The 20,454-nt window shown below is 42.5% G+C and overlaps 1 protein-coding gene across 4 annotated transcripts in view; it reads right to left on the reverse strand.

Moving 5' to 3' along the window:
- FAM13B (family with sequence similarity 13 member B) overlaps positions 1-20,454 on the reverse strand; it is a 99,844-nt gene that overhangs the window by 73,280 nt on the left and 6,110 nt on the right. For all 4 annotated transcript variants that reach the window (XM_061617241.1, XM_061617238.1, XM_061617240.1 and 1 more), the window contains exons 2-4: positions 15,070-15,236; positions 11,889-12,078; positions 8,671-8,883 (exon numbers count right to left, since the gene is read on the reverse strand). In XM_061617241.1, coding sequence (XP_061473225.1) covers positions 8,671-8,883; positions 11,889-12,045 — 370 coding nt within the window. In that variant the 5' untranslated portion in view covers positions 12,046-12,078; positions 15,070-15,236. The remainder of the gene's footprint in view (positions 1-8,670; positions 8,884-11,888; positions 12,079-15,069; positions 15,237-20,454) is intronic.

Here is a 20,454-nt window from a genome sequence, read left to right on the forward strand (position 1 = left end):
GATCACCAATAGGATGTACTTGGAGCTGAGACAGGAAACAAACTGAGCCTCAACAAGAGGAGAGGGGCAAAGTGTTAGCAGAAGTGTTTCCTGTCTCTTAACTGTAGGAGGAGCTACACTACCTACCGTATATTCCGGCGTATAAGACGACTTTTTAACCCAAAAAAATCCTCTCAAAAGTTGGGGGTCGTCTTATACGCCCAGTCGTCTTATACGCCGGAATATTTCTCCTGCTCGCAGCCTGGCCCGGCATCCCCTCCCCTGAGGGGAATCCCCATTGCTCCTCTGTCCCCGCCATCTCCGCCTCCTCCACTGCGGCGAAGGCGGCGCCCTGCGCGGCCTCCTCCGCCTCCTCCTCCTCGCAAAATGGCGGCCGGGGTGGGGAGCAGCAACAGCAGCAGCCTCCCCGCGTCCTTCTCCTCCGTGGCGGCCTCGCCTGCGCCGCCTCCCGCCGCTGCTGCTGCTCCTCCGCCCGCGGCTGCTCAGGCGAGCGAGGGGGCCGCGGCGGCCACGGCTGCTCCTCCTCGGGCGGCCAACGGCGGGCCGCTTTTGCTGCCTCCACTGACGCACAACCACCGGGCGGTGGCAGCAGCAGCAGCAGGAGGCGGCGGAGGCGGGAACCCGCTGCCGACAGCTGCCCCTGCGGCCGCCGCCTCCGGCCCGCTGGCGCCATAGGAGCCGGCCTACAACTGGCAGGCGACAAAGCCAACGGTGCAGGAGCGCTTCGCCTTCCTCTTCAACAACGAGGTGCTCAGCGACGTCCACTTCTTGGGGGGCAAAGGCCGCGCCGGGGCGCAGCGCATCCCTGCCCACAGGTCGGTGCAGGCTATGGGGCGAGGGGGCGCTGGCCACGCAGGGAAGAAAGGGGAGAGGGACGCTGGCTTTTTAAACGGGGATCAGGGTCAAAAGTTGGGGGTCGTCTTATACGCCCAGTCGTCTTATACGCCGGAATATACGGTACTTGGATACTTCTGTCATCCATGAGAGAACTGGGCCTTCTTCACCACCCTCACCACCACACAGTAGACGTGTATATGATATTTTACTTGTGCCCGATCAGCCTCATAAAACGTCTTTTGCCACTTGCACTCTAGATGTTTCATTATTCTTAGTTCGCTGGTGTACCAAGGTGCAATCTGGGCTCCACAATGCCAGAGAGGGTGCTCAGGGGCAACAGTGTTAAGAGCTCGACGTGCCTCGTTATTCCACAGCATAACAAGGACTTCAACACCATCACCTGCTCTATCTATTGGAAACTCCCCCAGGGCGTTCAGGAATCCAGTGGATCCCATTAATCAGGGACAGACCATCTTAATCTGTCCACCACCCCTACAGGGGAAGATTGGAGCCATAAGTCTAAACTTCACCAGGAAGTGGTCTGACCACGACCATAGGGTGACATCTACCACCACCCCATCTCCAGACCACCCTTTCCTCCATCTGGAGCAAAAGCCAAATCAAGGGTGTGCCCTGCCCTATCTGTTGGAACCGTGAGAACTTAAGACAGTCCCATAGTCATCATGGAGGCCATGAAGTCCCAAGCTGGAATACTAGAGGCAGTCTCAGCATGGACACTGAAATCACCCAGGACTATTGTTATGGGCTCCTCCAATACCACAGCTGAGACGGCCTCTGCCATCAGAGTCAGAGAAGCTGCTGGGCAGCAGGGTGGATGGTACACCAGCAGCAATCCCAGTTTACTGTCTGCTTGGTTCAACACCAGTCGCAGGCCCTCACAGACAGCTCTAAGTCAGAGTGGTTTCCTGGTGACAGAGATGGAAGTTCTGTAAACCACGGCAACCCCTCCCCACCTCTGTCTCTGAAGACTGTGCTGGTGTTGCACCAAGTATCAAGGTGGGCAAAGCTGGGTCAGGTCAGGTCAACTCCTCCCAAGTCACCCACTCAGGTCTCAGTAATGCACACCAAATAGGCACCCTCATTCATGATCAAGTCATGGATGAGTGTGGTCTTATTGCGTAACCAATCTGGCATTAAACAACAGCACACGCAGGGCGGTGGGCACAACAGATGAGCAACCAGGAACCCATCCGTGGAACAGACTGACACCTCATTAGAGCAGCAGTGAAAGAAATGCAACAATGTTTTTCACATGACCTGAATTTAGTTATCTTGACATGAATTATCTCAAAGAAGAAAAGTTCAGCTTTTAAGATAACCACTGTTCCCAAATTCCTACACCATATCAAGGAAGAAAAGCCACTGAAAACTGTGCCTAACATTACTAGTTTTAGAGATAGCATCCCATATCAGCCTATAAATAAATCCATGGTGAATTCTGCAATTACATTTTGTATAAATGTCAAATTCCCAGTCTGAATGAACACAAACACTATATGCTAAGGGAGAGCAGGAAGTACTAACCCCACCCACCGAACATTCCCGTATTTTCCCTAGACCTGCCAGTCGTATACATAGAATCATAGAATAGTAAAGTTAGAAAGGATCTATAAGGCCATCAGGTTCAACCCCCTTATCAATGCAGGAATTCATGTGGCCATAACATTCTGTATATCTAGTGAATTTAAATCAAACACACACACACACACACACACACTAAAATTACATGGTTATTAACCTGCATAAAACCCAGTAATAAACTATATACAAGCAAGCCAGCTCTCAGAGTATGAGTGAACGGAGCCAGCAAACAGCAGTTTGGCAGTGGAAGTGTAGGGAGGAAGAGACGAAGGCAAAGAGGCGAGTGTGTTCTGATTGTGTGCTTAGCTGTTTTGAGTCACTGTGTACTCAGTAGGGTAGGTGGAAAGGCTGAAGGGCTCAACAGCAGCTTGAGTGGAAGAGGTTTGTCCTGATAGCTGTTGACTGAAAAGGCGTAGCCTGATAACTGCTGAGTGCAACTTGCAGCGGCTGTGTGTGCTGGGAAGTTCATTCTGTTTGACTCCTAACTGAGCAGAGCAGAGCTGTTTCAGCTAGTCTGGAGGATATAAAAGCGAGCCAGCTCTCAGAGAGTGACTGAACAAGGAGAGCTAGCAAGTATAGCAGTGGAGTTCAGTGGCGAGGTCCATGAAAAAAAATTCTTGTAGCACACACCACATACCAGTGGGACTCTTCTGTTTATCCTGAAGGAGGACAGGACAAAGCACAGGCCATTCCAATACAAGCGGAAAGAAAAAAACAAAAGGTAAGAGAGACTACGGATGGAAAGAACACTGCAGTGGTGGTGATCTGCAAAGGTGTGTGCAATGTCTGTTTTCTTGCCTGAGAACAACATGGCATACACATGCAACAAATGCAAGCTAGTGACACCATTGGAAGAAAAATAGAGAGGCCTGGAGCTGTGGGTGCCCACACTGAACGGAATAAGATATGACCAAGAGTTCTTAGACAGAACACTGGAACAGCAACAGCAAAGAAAAGTACAGAAGGTGGAAGCAAAACAGCATGTTGCAGCAGAAGAGGAGAGTATTGTGGAGAGGAACAATGAAGAGGAGGAAACTCTGTGGAAAAGGGTGAAAAAAGAGGTCGAAGACAGCCTTCACCAGAGGAACTATGGAACCGCTTTCAAGCACTTGAGGATGAGATTGGAGGACAGCCTGCAGAGGAAGAAATTCAGGAGACCCCATGCGACAGCGAGCAACAGGCTGAAGCTCAGTTAAGTAGAGGCAATGAAACCATGCTCCACAACAATATGCTGATGACACTCAGCTCTATCTCTCCCTATCACCTGATTGCAGGGAGGGAGTGCTCATCCTAAACCAGTGCCTGGAGACTGTGAAGGGCTGGATGCGGGCTAACAAACTGAAACTTAATCCAGACAAGATGGAAGTACTGCTGGCCAAGGGACAAACTGCACCAGGGATGGGGTTGCAACCTGTTCTGGATGGGGTTGCACTCCCCTTGAAGGAGCAGGTCTGCAGTTTGGGAGTCCTCCTGGATCCTGCCCTGCTGCTTGAATATCAGGTGGCTGCAGTAGCCAGGAGTGCTTTTGGCCAACTCAAAGTGGTCTACCAGCTGCATCCGTTCCTGGAGGCAGTTGACTTGGCCACAGTGACACATGCACTGGTGACATCGAGGCTTGATTACTGTAACACACTCTATGCGGGGCTGCCTTTGAAAATGGTTCAGAAATTACAGTTGGTTCAAAATGCAGCAGACAGAAGGTTAACTGCAGCATGGCGCAGGGAGCATATCACCCCTGTGCTTTATCGACTCCACTGGCTCCCAATGTGCTTCCGGGCCAAATTCAAAGTGCTGGTTCTGACCTTTAAAGCCCTAAACGGCCTTGGACCAATGTACCTGAGGGACCGCTTACACCCATATGTACCTGCCCAGGATTTAAGATAATCTGCCTGTGGTCTCCTCTGCATGCCTGGAGTGAAAGATGTTAGATTGACAGGCACACAGGAGAGCTTTTTCAGCTGTGGCCCCCACGCTCTGGAATACCCTACCCTGAGAGGTCCGCTCTGCTCCCTCCGTGATGGTTATCCGGAGACTTCTGAAAACCATCTTGTTCTGGAGAGCCTTTGGGAGGGACTGAAGGCAGAGCCTGACACTGATTTGATGTCTTCTACGTTACATTTTACCCTTATATATTTATGTATTATTTAATTTGTATCCTGCCCTTCCTCCCAGCAGGAGCCCAGGGCAGCAAACAAAGTGCTAAAAACACTTTAAAACATCATAAAAACAGATCTTAAAATACATTCAAACAAAACAGTGTTAAAAACATTTTTTAAAAAACTTTAAAAAAGGGTTAAAAACATTATTAAAAAACATATTAAGCAATTCTAACACAGACTAAAAGGCTTGTTGAAAGAGGAAGTGCCCTTTAGTCCCACTCCCTGTGTGTGTGTGTATTGTATTTTATGTATTTTAAGTATTTTAATTTATTTTAATGTTTCTGTTATTCTGTTGTTTACAATTTTATTTTGTACGTGCTTGACTTTATTTTTGTAAGCCCCCCTGAGTGCCCTATTATAGGACAGAAGAGTGGGATAGAAATATTTTAAATAAAATAAACAAACAACAAAAAAAGTAGCAATACTGGGAGATTCCCCTACTGAAACCCAAATATGCCATGACCACTCATGGACTCGCCAGGTATGTTATCTCGCTGGAGGAGATGTGACTGAAGGGTTGCCATCACTCATAAAGCCCACTTACACATATCGCTTTCTTCTCATTCATGTGGGAATGAATGATACTGCCAAGTGGAGCTACAAAGAAATCACATCAGACTTTGAAGCTCCATGAAGGAAACTCAAGGACTTTGGGGCCCAGATAGTTTTCTCATACATCCTTCCAGTACTAAGAAGAGGAGTAGAAAGGGGGAAATGACTGACTATGAAGATGGTGCTGGTGTGAGAGATTTGGATTCTGGGACCACAAGCTATACTTCCTAGAAGATGGACTACTGGCAAATAACGGGTTGCACCTCAAAAGGACTGAGTAGAATGTGTTTGGCCACAGCATGGAAAACATCAGGAAAACTTTAAACTGAATCCTAAGGGGGAGGGAGATGTAAACTTGGAGGTAACAACTGATGAATGCTTATACACAATAACAGGAACTGAGAGAATGGTTCTAATGGGGCTCGATAATAGTCTTCATAAAAATGTAGGAAGGAAGTCACACTGTAAATCACATGGTCTTCAATGTCTGTATGCTGCCTAGAGTATGGGGAACAAACTGGATGAACTTGAACCCTTAATACAGGAGAGTAAATACAACTCAACAGGTATTATTGAACCTTGGTAGGATGACTCCCATGATTGGAGTACAGCAACTGAAGAATATAACTTGTTCAAAAAGAACAGGAGAAATAGAAAGGGAGATGGAGTCACTTTGAAAGTTAAAAATATATATGTTGCACAGTAATACAGGAGAATGAGCTTGGTAGGCCCACCAAGAGTATATGGATTAAAATAAATGGGACAAGGAATAAAAGGAACATGGCGATTGGTGTCTACTACCGACCACCCAATCAAGGAGAAGATGAGGATGAAACTTTGGAAAAGGAAATTGCCAGTAATGGGGGACTTCAATTACTCTGATATCTGTTGGGAGACAAATTCCACCAAACACAACCTCTCCAAGAAATTCCTGGCTTGTGTTGAAGATAACTTTCTCCTGCACAACGCGGAGGAAGAAAGTAGCAGACCAGTTATACTTGAGTTGATTCTAATCAGCAGAGATGACTTAGTGGATGACGTGGCAGTTACAGGAACTCTGGGGGGAAAGTGAACATGTTATAGAGTTTTTTATTTTAAGGAAGCAAAAGCTTAGGGTAGCCATATCCATACCCTGGATTTCAAGAAAGCCCATTTTAATAAACTCAGAACAATGATAGGTTCCATGGCAAGCAACACTAATGAGAAAAGGAGCCCAAGATGGGTGGGAGTTTCTAAAAAACAAAGTTCTAAGGACACAATGGCAAACAATTCCAACAAAAAAAGGGGGGAAGACAGCAGCAGAAGCCATGGTGGCATCACAGAAAGTTTAGAGATGACCTGAAAATAAAAGGACGCATACAGGAAGTGGAAGGAAGGCCAGGACACAAAGGAAGAGTACAGACAGGTAGCATGGAATTGCAGGGATGGCATCAGGAAGGCTAAAACTGAGAATGAGCTGAGGTTGGCAAGAGATGTCAAAAGCAACAAAAGCTTTCTTGAGGTACATCCACAGTAAAAGACAGAAAAGAAATGGTGGTACAGCTACTCAATGAGGATGGCAAAATGACAGCAAATGACAAAAGGAAGAAGTGCTCAATTCCTACTGTGGCTCAGTCTTCCCACAAAAGAGGGTCTATGACCCTTCTGGGAAACATGAAGTTGAAGGGGGAGGATTGCAATTTAAGATTATAGACAAATGGTCAAGGAATGCCTAATTACTTTGAACAAGTTCAAATCTCCAAGGCCCAATGAAATGCATCCTAGAGTATTAAAAGAATTGGCTGAAGAACTCTCTGAACCACTTTCTATTATCTTTCTGAAATTGTGGCAGATGGGTGAAGTGCTGGATGACTGGAGGAGAGCTAATGTTGTCCCTATCTTCAAAAAAGGCCAAAAAGGAGGAACCTGGTAACTACAGGCCAGTCAGCCTGACATCAATCCCTGGGAAAATTCTGGAGCAGATTATAAAGCGGTCAATCTGTAAGCACCTTGAAAACAATCCAGTGATTACTAGAATCCAACATGGATTTATCAAGAACAAATCCTGCCAGACTATTCTTATCTCATTTTTTGATCAGGTAGCCTCCCTGGTAGACTGTGAAATGCTGTGGACATAATAAATCTCCACTTCAGCAAAGCTTCTGACAAAGTGCTCCATGATATTCTGATTAGCAAGCCAGCTAAATGTGGGCTGGATGGAACAACTATCAGGCGGATCCAGTTGGCTACAGAATTGTACTCAAGGAGTATTTATCAAGGGTTCCTTCTCAAACTGGATGGCGGTAATGAGCGGGGTACCACAGGGCTGAGTCCTGGGGCCTGTACTCTTCAACATTTTTATTAATGACTTGGATGAGGAGGTGCAGGGAATGCTCATCAAATTTGCAGATGATATAAAATCGGGATAGCTAATACCTTGGAAGACAGAAACAAAATTCAAAGTAATCTTGATAGGCTGAGACCAGCAGAATGAAATTTAACAGGGATAAATGCAAAGGTCTACACTTAGGAAAAAGAAACCAAATACAGAGTTATAAAATGGAGGATACGTGACTAAGCAGCACTACATGCAACATGGATCTTGGAACTCTTGTTGCTCACAAGCTGAATATAAGACAACAGTGAGATGCGGCTGCGAAAAACGCAAATGCTATTTTAGGCCGCATTAATAGAAGTATAGTTTCCAAATCACGTAAATATTGGTTTCCCTCTATTTTGCACTGGTTGGGCCTCATCTTGAATATTGTGTACAGTTCTGGACACCGCATTTAAGAAGGATGCAGATAAACTGGAACAGGTTAAGAGGAGGGCAACAAGAATGATCAGGGGACTGGAAACAAAGCCCTATGAAGAGAGACTGAAAGAACTGGGCATGTTTAACCTTGAGAAGAGAAAATTGAAGGGAGATATGATAGCACTCTTCAAGTACTTGAAAGGCTGTCACATAGAGGAGGGACATGAGCTCTTCCCGATCATCTCAGAGTGAAGGACACGGAATAAGGGGCTCAACTTACAGGAAGAATGATTTCAGCTGAACATAAAGAAAAACTTCCTAACTGTTAGAGTGGTGTGACAATGGAATCAATTACTTAGGGAGCTGGTGGGCTCTCCAACATTGGAGGCATTCAAGAGGCAGCTAGACAGCCATCTGTCAGGTGTGCTTTAATTTGGATTCTTGCATCAAGCAGGGGGTTGGACTCGATGGCCTTATAGGCCTCTTCCAACTCTATTATTCCATGATTCTATGATATGATTCAGGGCACTGAATGTTCGATTATACTTTAGGCCCTAGCAAATGTTCTGTTCAGACATGGATAATTGGTGGACCCAGAAGTGGAACAAGTGAATGGTGGTGAGCTGGTATTGTTTCCTGACCGTATCTGCCTTCAAAGTTTGGGAACTCCATCTGGTTTGGACAATCATCTTCAAACAAGCATGGGGTTTCATAGAAAAGAAAACCCATAGCCATTTTAAATTATTTCTCGGAGCTATTTAACCCTTAATAAAAGTATTCCAATACCTTGAGAAAGTTGTATCAAATGCATACGCAGAGTGCCAGGAATAACTGGTTCTGGAAGTGCTTGAAGAAAAAATCTAAGAAGGCTAATAGCTGAAGGTACATCCGCTTCTTTAACCAAATCCACCTCTTCTCCATTATCATATCTTTGCCGAAGCCACTCCACTGCTTCTGCATTCCCATTGACTTGAAAAAGTCCTTCTTGCTCTAGACCTCCTTAAGTTAGAATGAAAATAAAAAGTTCAGTACTCCTGCTTATTTTAAAACTAAAGGTGTAATTCTTAAAGCACTATATATTTTGATCCTTTGAGAAAGAGGGAACACAGACATTCAAATTTTTCTTTAAAAATAATATAGTGCTCCTACAATTATACTACTGATTCACTCAGGCAAAAAAACTTGCGGTTTAAAGAACGTACCTATAGCCTACAGATATTTCTATCAAACTTTAAAAAGCAGGGAAATTGGGCAGCTGAGATATTGTACTGCCCTACAAATTTGTCAAAATCAAACACAATTTGTGTTGATCTTTCACAGTCCAATCCATTTCCTGTGTAGCTTGGAAGAATTTGGTAACATGTGCGTTTGAGCGTATGGGGAGTGGTGGCAACACCTGCCATCTTCAAAGATGGAGAATTATATTTTTGTATGTTTGCTGGTTTCTTTATGTTCTTAAACCACAAGGTTTTTTGCCTATTAGTGAATTTCTCTGCTTTTTAATCTGGGAGGTAAGAAATGGGATCCTGTGCAAGTTTGCTGAGAATGAATTGATCATTTGCATGATCAATTCAAACCAGTAGGATTTACTCCCCTGCAATCATGCTTAGGATAGGTGAAACTGACCACAGGGGATGGGGAAGGGAGGAGGAAGAGAGGAAGGGAGGAGGAAGAGAGGAAGGGAGGAGGAAGAGAGGAAGGGAGGAGGGGAGGAGGGGGATGGGAGCAGGCAGGAGGACAGTTCTGTGGGATTTACTCCTATGCAATCATGCTTAGAAAGAATAGGTAAAACTGACCGAGAGGGAGGGCTGGAGTGGGCAGGGGAGGAGGAAGTAGGGAGAGGAGAGGGGAAGAGGAGAGGGGAAGGAAAGGAAAGGAAAGGCAAGTCTCATCATTGGCATGCTTATTGAGTTCAATGGGATTTACTCCTATGCAATCATGGTTGGGATAGGAAAAACTGACCGGGGGGGGGAGGGGAGGGAGCTGATTGGAGGGGGGCAAAGGAAGGGGGAGGGGAGGGCAGCTTTTGCATGCTTATAGAGTTCAATGGTATTTACTCCTGTGTAATCATGCTTAAGATAGGTAAAACTGACCATTGGGAGGAGGAAGGGGAGGGGGAGGGAAGGGGCAAGATGGAGGAGATAGGAGGGAGGAGAAGGGAGGGTGGGTACGATCATTTGCAAACCTTTTGAGTTCAATGGGATTTATGTCTGTGCAATCGTGTTTGAAAATGGAAATGGACTGCCTTCAAATCGATCCCAACTTATGGCGACCCTTTGAATAGGGTTTTCATGGTAAACGGTATTCAGAGGTGGTCTGAGGCCGAGAGGCAGTGAGTGGCCCAAGGTGACCCAGTGAGCTTCATGGCTGTGTGGGGATTTGAACCCGGGTCTGACCTCGGGGAAGAGCAGGGAGGGTAGAAGGAGGGGAGGCCCCTTTCATTTCCACAAAGAAAGCATTGTGAACAGTATCATTCTTTTCAGGGTTTCCCCCACCTTTTTATTCTACAGCAGGCACATGTAGCCTTCCACACAAATTTAAAGCAAAGCTGTCCCTGGCCACATCCACACCAGGCCTTGATTTCACTTTGGAGAGTCGTGGCATCCCCCAGAGTCCTGGAAAGTGTAGTTAGTGAAGGGGGCTGAGAGTTGCTAGGAGATGCCCTGGTCCCCTCACAGACCTTCAATCAGAGCGGCTGACTGTTAAACCAGTCTGGCCACTGGAGCTCTCTCAGTGGAACAGGAATCTCCTCTCAGCACCCTTCACAAACTACACTTCCCAGGATTCTCTGAGGGAAGCCATGACTGTCTCAAGTGAAATCAAAGTCTGGTGTGGGTGTGGACCCAATTAGCCAAACCCAACAGGCTATGGTCTGAAGACACATGAAGCCAGCACCCTGCTGAAGCTAAGCAGAGTCGGGTCTGGTCAGTGCCTGGATGGGGGACCACCTGGGAACCATAAGTAAGCTGCCTTGGGTTTCTATCATGAAAAGAAAGGCGGGGTATAAATGTAATAAATAAATAATAAATAAACAGCTGTGAGTCTGGCTTTTAGAACACTGACAGTTGGTTCTTACTGAGCATCTCCAACACTATCATTCAGTTCAATCAATGCAAAATCAGCAAGGCTTTTTTTAACTTTTAAACTGCAGAAGATGAAGGTCAGAGTATGGGCAAGGTCAGTAATAGGATTACAGGTACTCTGTGAAGATGGCTGATTTTAATAAATTCCAACAGATTATGAGAACTGACAGAAAAAAGTCCAAAAGGGATCTAGGGTTTTTTTCTCTCTTTTTAGACTTTGAACTCTCGATTCTCTCTGACTCTTTTGCATATCGCCATGAAAATTTAGAGGGTTGTTAAGCAAGCGTTTTGAGTTCAGGACTATAAATTTTGTAAGGTTTTATTCTGAAATGAGCTTATGGAAAGCATCAGAATGGTATGGGGGTATTTTCAATTTAACATTGCAGAATGTGAAAAATCCATGCTGGCTATAGTATACAGCCACTCTCGTCACTGTATAATATACAATCTCTGATATAGCTACTACCTCCCTATTTAGCTGATTATTCACTTTCAGAATACCATAAAGTTCCACATACTTCTGACTGTGCTGTCGCACCTTATTTACAGATATGAACAACTTCTATATGAAGACAGGCCAATTTTCAGACAGAACCTGGGAAACTAGATTAACACACCATTGTCTTTACAGTGCTTCATCTTTAACTCATTTCTCATATGACCTATGAATGCAACTGCATACAAAAACAGATTAAGAGATATTACTCCAGCCATCACCCTAAAAGTACTCTTTTAATGTTAGTAAGAATGTATTTTTTTGGAACCAAAGCAGAGCTGCAGGACAGGATAAGTTACCATTCACTTTCACAAAGCATAATGAGAGAAATCAACATTCATAAACTCAAGACAAGATTACAAGTGAAAAATTTGATATTTCCAGACTTTAAGTTTGTAGTAAAGACACAGAATGAAAACACATACCATGTTCCTCAATATAGTCCACAACATGGCGGACTATGAATGGAACTTCACTGCCTGGCTGTCCTTCCCGCTGGAGTTCATCAAGTGGAATTCCAAATATTTTGTTAGTGAGAACAGAGTTGCAGTTACTCAAAGAAGGGGAGGAGCTCTTCCTCATATCTTTATGCAGCCCAGTATCAAAGCTGTCTTTCTATAAAATAAAATGGTCAGATTCAACTCTTTTAATATATACTGATTCACATAAACATTCATCAATTGATGAATAAATGTTAATTAGAAATCAGATCCCACATTAAAGATCTTCCTTTTAAAAAATAAGAATTTACTGTAAGCCTAGAATGTGAGAAAACTGAATAAGAATAATCACAATTATGCCCAACTCCTCCAAAACTAATAACTTATTATTGCAAATAAGCAAATTTAAGCACATGCAGTGGCTCTGTTAAAAGCCCAAGAATATTGATGTGCCAACTGTATGAACCTATACTGTATTTATTGGTTACTGCCACATTAGATTACACTAGACATTGGAAAATGGGTTTTACCCCTAAACAAGAATGGTTGAAGAGACTGTGGAAAACATTGTCCAGGTTTGCACATCACATTAAACCACAGTTAAATAAATTATGGTTTAAAGTGAGCAAGCAACATGGTTGTGCATACTGCTGAAATCATGGGTGCTTTGCTCTTCCCTTGCTTCTGCCGCCCTGCCAAGTAACAAGCCACAGTACAGCTTACCATGTCATCCAAACCCAAGCTTGTGGTTTCTTTCACCCAAACAAACTATGAGCAGCAAACCAACAACCTTGCCTTCCCGTTTATAATATGTTTGGAGAGAAACAAACCATGAGCCCTGGTTCAGATGACACAATACACCGGATCACTGCTTGTTTCGCAGTAGCAGTAAGAGCAGGAAAAAAGCAAAATACTTGCTATTTCAATAGCATCCAGCAGCAGTCGACTTGCTCACATTAAACTATAGCTTATTTTTACTATGATTTTATGTGACATGTGAAGCAGGCCATTGATTGGACTAATAATCTCAATAGAAATAAAGATGGAGCCCTGAAGAGTTCTCTCCATGTCTCAAGATAACTTTGAATGGCTTAATCCAAATAATCTTAACTGTTGTATTTCTTAAGTCATATATTACAAAAATATTTTGGTAACTTTATTATTTATGATAATATTCATCATGTGATGAAAGAATCTTCAAAGTGGCAGTTTGTATATATGAATAAGCCATCACAGTTCAACACCAGATGAGAGTCTATCGCCTCAAGCATAAAGATTTTCAAAGGAGTCAGTTCACACATTCAGCTGCAAATCTTTCATCAAGTAATGTGAAATTACATGTGTGAACTTGCCCTATATTATGAAAATATTACTACCTGCTCTAAAATATTCAGTATTTGAAATTAAGTAAAAGTGAGCTACAAATGAACAGCACTGTTTCTATGATACTTCCATACATAAAAATCTTAACTGCTTTCTAGATGTTGACAGGATTATGATGCAACATTTGGCTTCTTGTTTTGGCTTTGCATCTTGCTGCCTAATTTTACAACAGAGCCTTTGGGTAATCACCAAAAACCTGGCAGTGGCACCTTCTGTGAGAAGTACAAGAGGCTTGGAGGATTGCAAAGCAGAGGATGTGGAAAAGGTTCCCTTTGCCAACCCCCTTCCACTGGTGCTTCTCAAGATCCAAGTTAAAGTGTTGTTACATTGTTTAAGCATCAAATGGTCAGAATGTAATTTTAAATACAACATTCTAGCATTTCAAAACAAACAGCACTTTATGGATACTAGCTAGAGTTGAATCCAATGTTGCCTGCGTGTGAATGGAACAGACTTTCACTCTTGCAATGGGACTTCACTTTCCTCTCCTCTCAGTTGCAGCACTCCACAGACCCTCAGAATTTGCTCCAGGGGATTGGGGAAACCTTGAGATCAGATTCTGGAGGCATGCGGGTGAACAGAGAGGAAAGTGAAGTACTGTTGACTGAGTGGCCTGCTCATGCAATGTTGGGTTCTGCCCCAAGTATAAGAGAAGCTATGTTCCCACAACAATTAAATGACCCAGCTCCTAATAGCTGCTCTGGGTGTATGACCTTCCAGCTTTTATTATAAGAGGTAGGTCAGTGTTGTAGTCCTTAACTAGTTACACCACCAATATTTTCAGTCCTTCACAATCTAAAGCACACTATGGACCAAGTTAATGATCATCTGGATTATAACTATGGAGTGTTCGGGAAGCAGGACATGGGCTGACACACTGCCTGTCTCTGGCAATCTTTCCCTGTATAATTTAACTGATCCAGAAAGATCCTATATCTACCCAAATGTGGGGTTGTCCTGACCCAGCAAGTTAGAACACCTAATAAAACAGGGCCTATCCAATAGAGTCAAGGAAATGCCACATTCAAAATGTGGGATTGCTCTAGTTTATGTTGTAGAGAAACAGGAAAGAAATGCAAGGAGGGCATGATGCAACCTTGTGAGCCTCAAATCCACTTCCAAATCTTCAATGAGCACAATTCTGAAGACCGAGATTCAACAGACTAGGATCTACAGCTCTAGAATAGATATACCTCAGTACTATGAAGAACGATCTTTACTAAAATCCCCTATTTTTACAATAAACTGCATTGTTAAATATCTCTAATATCTTAAAGTTAAAAGAAAATCTAAAAATACTGTGGCTTAAGCACTTTTTCTAAGTGTAGGAGAGTTTACATCAATTTTACATTCCAGTCACCAGAATTAGAAAAAAGGGGTTCAGGCTACCCATGCTTGCAATTCATAATGTATATTACCAAATTATTGTAAAATGCCTTCAATTGTGCTCCTGTTTTGTAGGAATAATACAACTGAGAAAAAATAGTTTTGGATCACAGGGCTGTGGAGTCGGAGTCGTGGAGTCGGGAGCAATTTTGGGTGGAGTCAGAGTCGGGAGCAATTTTGGGTGGAGTCAGAGTCAGTAGAAATGTACCGACTCTGACTTCCAAATAAATTTTAATTGACAAGAAGCAATTTTGGGTGGAGTCGGAGTCGGACAGTAGAAAAATAGAGGAGTCGGAGTTGGAGTCGAAGGTTTGGCGTACAGACTCCACAGCCCTGTTGGATCACCATACCCTCAAATAATAATTTTGTAAAAGAAAAAAAGTTGAGAAAAACCTACCTCAGAGCGCTTAAACACCTATGTTTACAAAATATTTTCTATGCCAGCTACCTTTACTGACCAAGCATCCTTTTGTCATTTATGGTTGCTTAAGGTTATGGCAGAAGATCAGCCTGTAGTTCCTCATTGAAGAAGAGCAGAACTCGATCAGTACCTCAGCTGTTAATCTGAAAAACATACAGAAGCATTTGAGTACCCTAAATTTTGTGAGTATTTAACACAGCAGTCCATGGAAGTTGGGGGGGGGGGAGAAGAATCCATGAGGAAGTTACCGGCACTTCCTATGCCCTGCTTGGCTTGATGCAGTGAGGGCAGGAGATGGGGAGTAGATTTTCCTATTCTCCCCTCCTACTGACCACAATTTATTTACTTCCATTCATGAATTGCTTTCTATAAGATATCTTGAAGCAATTTAAGAATGAAAACATCAACAGCAAAACAATTACAACAATTTCACATACAAAACAGTCAAAGGAATTAATTATACCATCTCCAGGACTGGGATACTTCGGGAACATATCAGTGGAACAAGGGGGCTAAGGATTCTGTGGATCAAAAGCTACTGTCGACATGCCCAATTTTGTCCCCCAGCACCGGCAGAGAGTGAATGCTTTCTGCCACACTTGGAGGCAAAAGGCCTACTATCATGCTAGCAGGCCTCCCTCACCATTGGCAGAACACCACTTTGGCTACATCTAATGGCCCCTAAGCCACTCTCCTAAGGAGTATACAATTGTCCCTAGGTTATCTGAATATTTTATTTAAAAGAGTCTCAGAACCAAATTTAAAACAAGAATACCAAATCATATTATGTGTTTCCCTAATAGAAATTAGTCTGACATTAGCTGTGGGCATCACAGAGAGACCCTTTGAAGTCTTTGCAGAGGGGAAAATGCTCCTAAAAACAGAGTATTTCCCTCTCTGTATACAAAGCAATTTTGATTCAACGCACTTCTTCCTCCAGCACTTTGAATCCAAACTGCTTCCTCTAGCCCTCTTAGTTGCAATAGGAAGTTTCCAATGGGGAAATTCCTAGTGCAATCCTGGCTGATTGTCAGGACTGCACTCTGCTGTCAGCTGTACAGTGCTCTCTTTAACCCCAACAATTAGCTGACTTTACCTGCCTCACACCCGATGTCTTATGAAGGGCAGGCCAACTGGGGAGGGAGTCCCCACCCCTGGTGTAGACAATATTGAGCTAGATGAACCGATGGTCTGACTAAGTACAGGAATACCCCGCTACACGGACCTTCACTTAACGTACACTTGCTTTTACGGACATACTCCATACTCCACCTTGCCCGTTTACGTACACTTGCTTCACACTTACGGACACTTAACGGTGCGTGGGGGTGGAAATAGATGTGATTGCGCCACTGCAAATCAGCTGGGAGGTGAGATCGCAATCAGCTGAGATGTGCGGCAGCGCAACAGCAGAGGCTTTAGTGCGGGGCTTTGAGGCTCCGCATTAAAGAGAGGTAAAAAAAGCTTTAAAAGGTAGTGCTTCACTTTAAGGAGATTTTCGGTTTACGTACTCGCTCTGGTCCCACTGAGTACGTTAATGCAAGGTATTCCTATATAAAGAAGCTTTCTATGTTCCTACGCAGGAGAATTCCCTCCCTCGCCTCCCATAATTGGGATGGCTCAGGCTTCAAAGCATGCACAGGAAAAGGGACTGTGCATAACTATGAACTCTTCACAAATTAAGAAAATACAGATCTATCTACCAACTAAGTAACATGGATGTGTCTTTCCCCATCACATGAAAAATACTGCTCTGCTCAAAACCTACTAGCACATGTTTAGGAAAGCTCTAGCACACAATCACCAAGACACATACAGAATTTAAGCCTCCGCATGTATGTATACAATAGAAAAAACAAATCTATACATTTTGGGTTGTATCCAATGCTGTGTGAACAGACTTCCACTCGTGCAAGGGGCCTTCAATCTTCTCTCCTCCCTCCATACACGCCCAAAATCTGCTCGAGAAGGTCCCTGAACTGATTTTGAGTATGTGCAGGGGGCTAGAAAGCCAGGAAATTAAGAGAAAGTTCCACTGTTAGCACAGAAGTCCATTGTGCGAGTGGAGCTGCAGTGCTGGATACAGACCAATATCTTTATTTCAAAATATGTTAGTGTATGTAATTAGTTTACCATCCTAATGTAATTTGACAGAAATCCTGAGTAAAACTTATTTCATTTATTTAATAACCTACCTAGAGATGTATAATTTCTGAAAATTCTGAAGCCATGAAAAACGGTGGGTCCCCCCCCCAGGTTTTTTTGGGGGGAGGGGATTGGAATTGGTGGGAAATTGAAAAATATGCAGTACTTATTAGCATTTTTTACATATCAAAAGTCACTTTGTTATTTTAGGAACATAGAATGTACCATGGATAACTTAGCTTGTCATTAAATTATCATGTATGGTATACTGAAAGTACAGTTTTTTCAGACAACTACAAATTCAATTTACTTTTTTAAAAAACATTAACATTTTGTTGCAAAGGAAGCTACAAGCTGCTGCTGAAATGCAAAGACCCTAACATCTCTTTCATTTTGCCAGTTTATGAGGAATAGGCAAAAAACAATAAAAACAGGAGAAACTATCAGTGTTATGGTAGAAGAAGAAATGATGGATTCTGGAAACTATTATGTCTTCCCTAGTCCTCAATAGTGTCAAGCAGACATAAACCACTCATTTCCATAAAAAGAGCTGAGAAAAAGGGGAGAAAACTAAGGCTCATTAACTACTACATGAAATTTAATCAGTCTCATTTTTTCTGCTGCTTTTTTCATATTTGTAATCATATTTATCATGGACTTCTAAAACCTGAAGGTTTGCCCAGATTTAAAGACACTTCTATACCTTTTCACATGTCATAGTCCATTTTTTTTCATTTTTTCAAATTTTTCAAAAACACAAAGACAAAAAAGAATTTGAAAAAAATGGGGATCTTTTTCTGTTTTTTTCCAGGCCTTCCCATCTCTAATGCTACCTTTCAGGATACAAATCCTTTCAAGGCAACTTACAAGAATCAGTAAACCTTATTTTTAAAGTTATTAAATAAGCAGTGTACCAATGGTTGGCAATTTCTCCAGCACCAACAACAAGATACTAGGGTTTTGTTGTTATGTGACCTTAAGTCGATCACAACTTATGGCGACCCTATGAATCAACGACCTCCAAGAGCATCTGCCATGAACCACCCTGTTCAGATCTGGTAAGTTCAGGTCTGTGGCTTCCTTTATGGAATCAACCCATCTCTTGTTTGGCCTTCCTCTTTTTCTACTCCCTTCTGTTTTCCCCAGCATTATTGTCTTTTCTAGGGAATCATGTCTTCTCATGATGTGTCCAAAGTATGATAACCTCAGTTTCATCATTTTAGCTTCTAGTGATAGTTCTAGTTAACACCCAATTATTTGTCTTTTTTGCAATCCATGGTATGCACAAAGCTCTCCTCCAACACCACAGTTTAGTTTTCCATATTTGTTGAGATGCTAGGGTTACCAGGAGCAAATTTAGACCATTCAACTCCCATCTAGAGAGAAAACCCAACTTTGATTATAATCTTCCCAATAACAACATTCTGCCTCAATCCTAACAGCTAACAGACGATACGCAATTAAAAAAGGTTATTCTGTATAACAGCTTATTGTATGTATATGGGCACAAATACTTCTGCTGCTGTCACAAAGTTAATAAAATGTGCATATTTGAACACAAAGTCAATAAGCCTATGCAATATGATATCCTGAAAACAGAAAAGTTTAACATTTATTACAACAGGCTAGTTTTCAGATGGTTCTTCCACTGTTTTCACGATTACCACCACCAAAAAAGCAATCATGACACCTACTTAAGAGTTGCTCTAATGCTCATTAGTTTCCTATCACGATCAAACACAGTTCCTAAAACTTCACCACCATGTGCTATATGTGCGTATTCCATCACAATTATTGTGGGGAGCAGTATTCAAGAAATCTGAATACTTATTCTAATTATGATCATTTACAGCACACTTCTATGCATGTTTACTTGGAAGACATCCTACTATGTTCAATGGAGTTTACTCCCTAATAAGTGCATTTAAGATCACAGCCAGACTACTGGAAATCAATCTGCATATTTCTTAATGAAAATTCCAGTACAATATTCAAAGAAGCCATCAGCTAAGCAAATTGGTGATCACTGTAATCAGTGAACAGTTTCCTTTTTACACTTAGCCTGTAATAGGAGGAAAAATACTATACAATTAAGGGAGGAGAGAAAGTCAGTGAAAACGAACCTAGTAGCAGTAACCCACAGCTTTTATTTTTAACTCACCTTCTTTATATTGCCCTTTTATTAATTATCCAGAGTCCAATGCAGTTTAAAAATGTGGACTGTGTGGTATTTGTATTTGAAGGGCTAAAGAGCTTGTCAAAAGGGATAGGTTGCAGGATCAGAACCAAAGTATTCCAACGCTCATTCCTTCCAAAGCCTTATTTCTAAAAATACATACATTAGTAATTGCTGGATGTTTAATCATGTTTTCAAAGTAATAGCAAATCTATTTCTTATATTGAACAGCTCCTCCTGCAGGCCACAGGGCCCACATATGGAACCTTGCAGCATCACCCTACGTCCATATCACCATTCTCCAAGCACTTTGTTAGAATAAGCAAACTTGCATGTTCCCTTTAAGGGATATTTGGGAAATATCCCATGTACCTCTTTACCAGTGATGTAACTTCCTAAAGTGTGGGGTTACCTGGCTTTCTCTTCCTCCTCCTTTGTCTGGGATTCTCGCATATTCTCCATTAAGCTTGAGGTGAGAGAAGCGTCTACTTGCTTCTCTTCCAAGATGACCATTACTATGGACTGAGACGCCTTTTATTTCATCTAAGCTAGAGCCTATGTTTCCTGAACATATGAAAGGTCATGAGTAAACATTCTTTATGTTTTACTTAAGAAGATTGTGTCTGTAATTATTTGTGTCTGAGGGAAAGGGTGGACTAGTTGATTCTCATCCCGCTGCTTGCATTTATATCTCTGCTAAGAAATAGGACCATGACAGTATTCCTATTTCACATATATTTTTAAAATACCAAACACACTTTGCCTATAACAAAAGCAATGGCTTGCCATTCTTCGTAGGTCTGTTTGCACTTCCCGTAACTGTAAAAGCACTTCTTAAGAATCTGAGCAACACATATTCACTAAAAGGAGAAATCAAATGATCACTGCATTGAAGAGACTGAGTTAAAGTTCAGTATACTAAGAATCCTAATAAAATATTAATCCCAAACATGAATTAGTAGGCTAATTTCCTACTAGCATTTTCATTATACCAAAAAGCAGCACTAACATATAAGAATAGAAAGTTGTCCTTGATGGGA

The sequence above is a fragment of the Rhineura floridana genome, chromosome 3, assembly GCF_030035675.1.
Source record: "Rhineura floridana isolate rRhiFlo1 chromosome 3, rRhiFlo1.hap2, whole genome shotgun sequence".
NCBI lineage: Eukaryota > Metazoa > Chordata > Lepidosauria > Squamata > Rhineuridae > Rhineura > Rhineura floridana.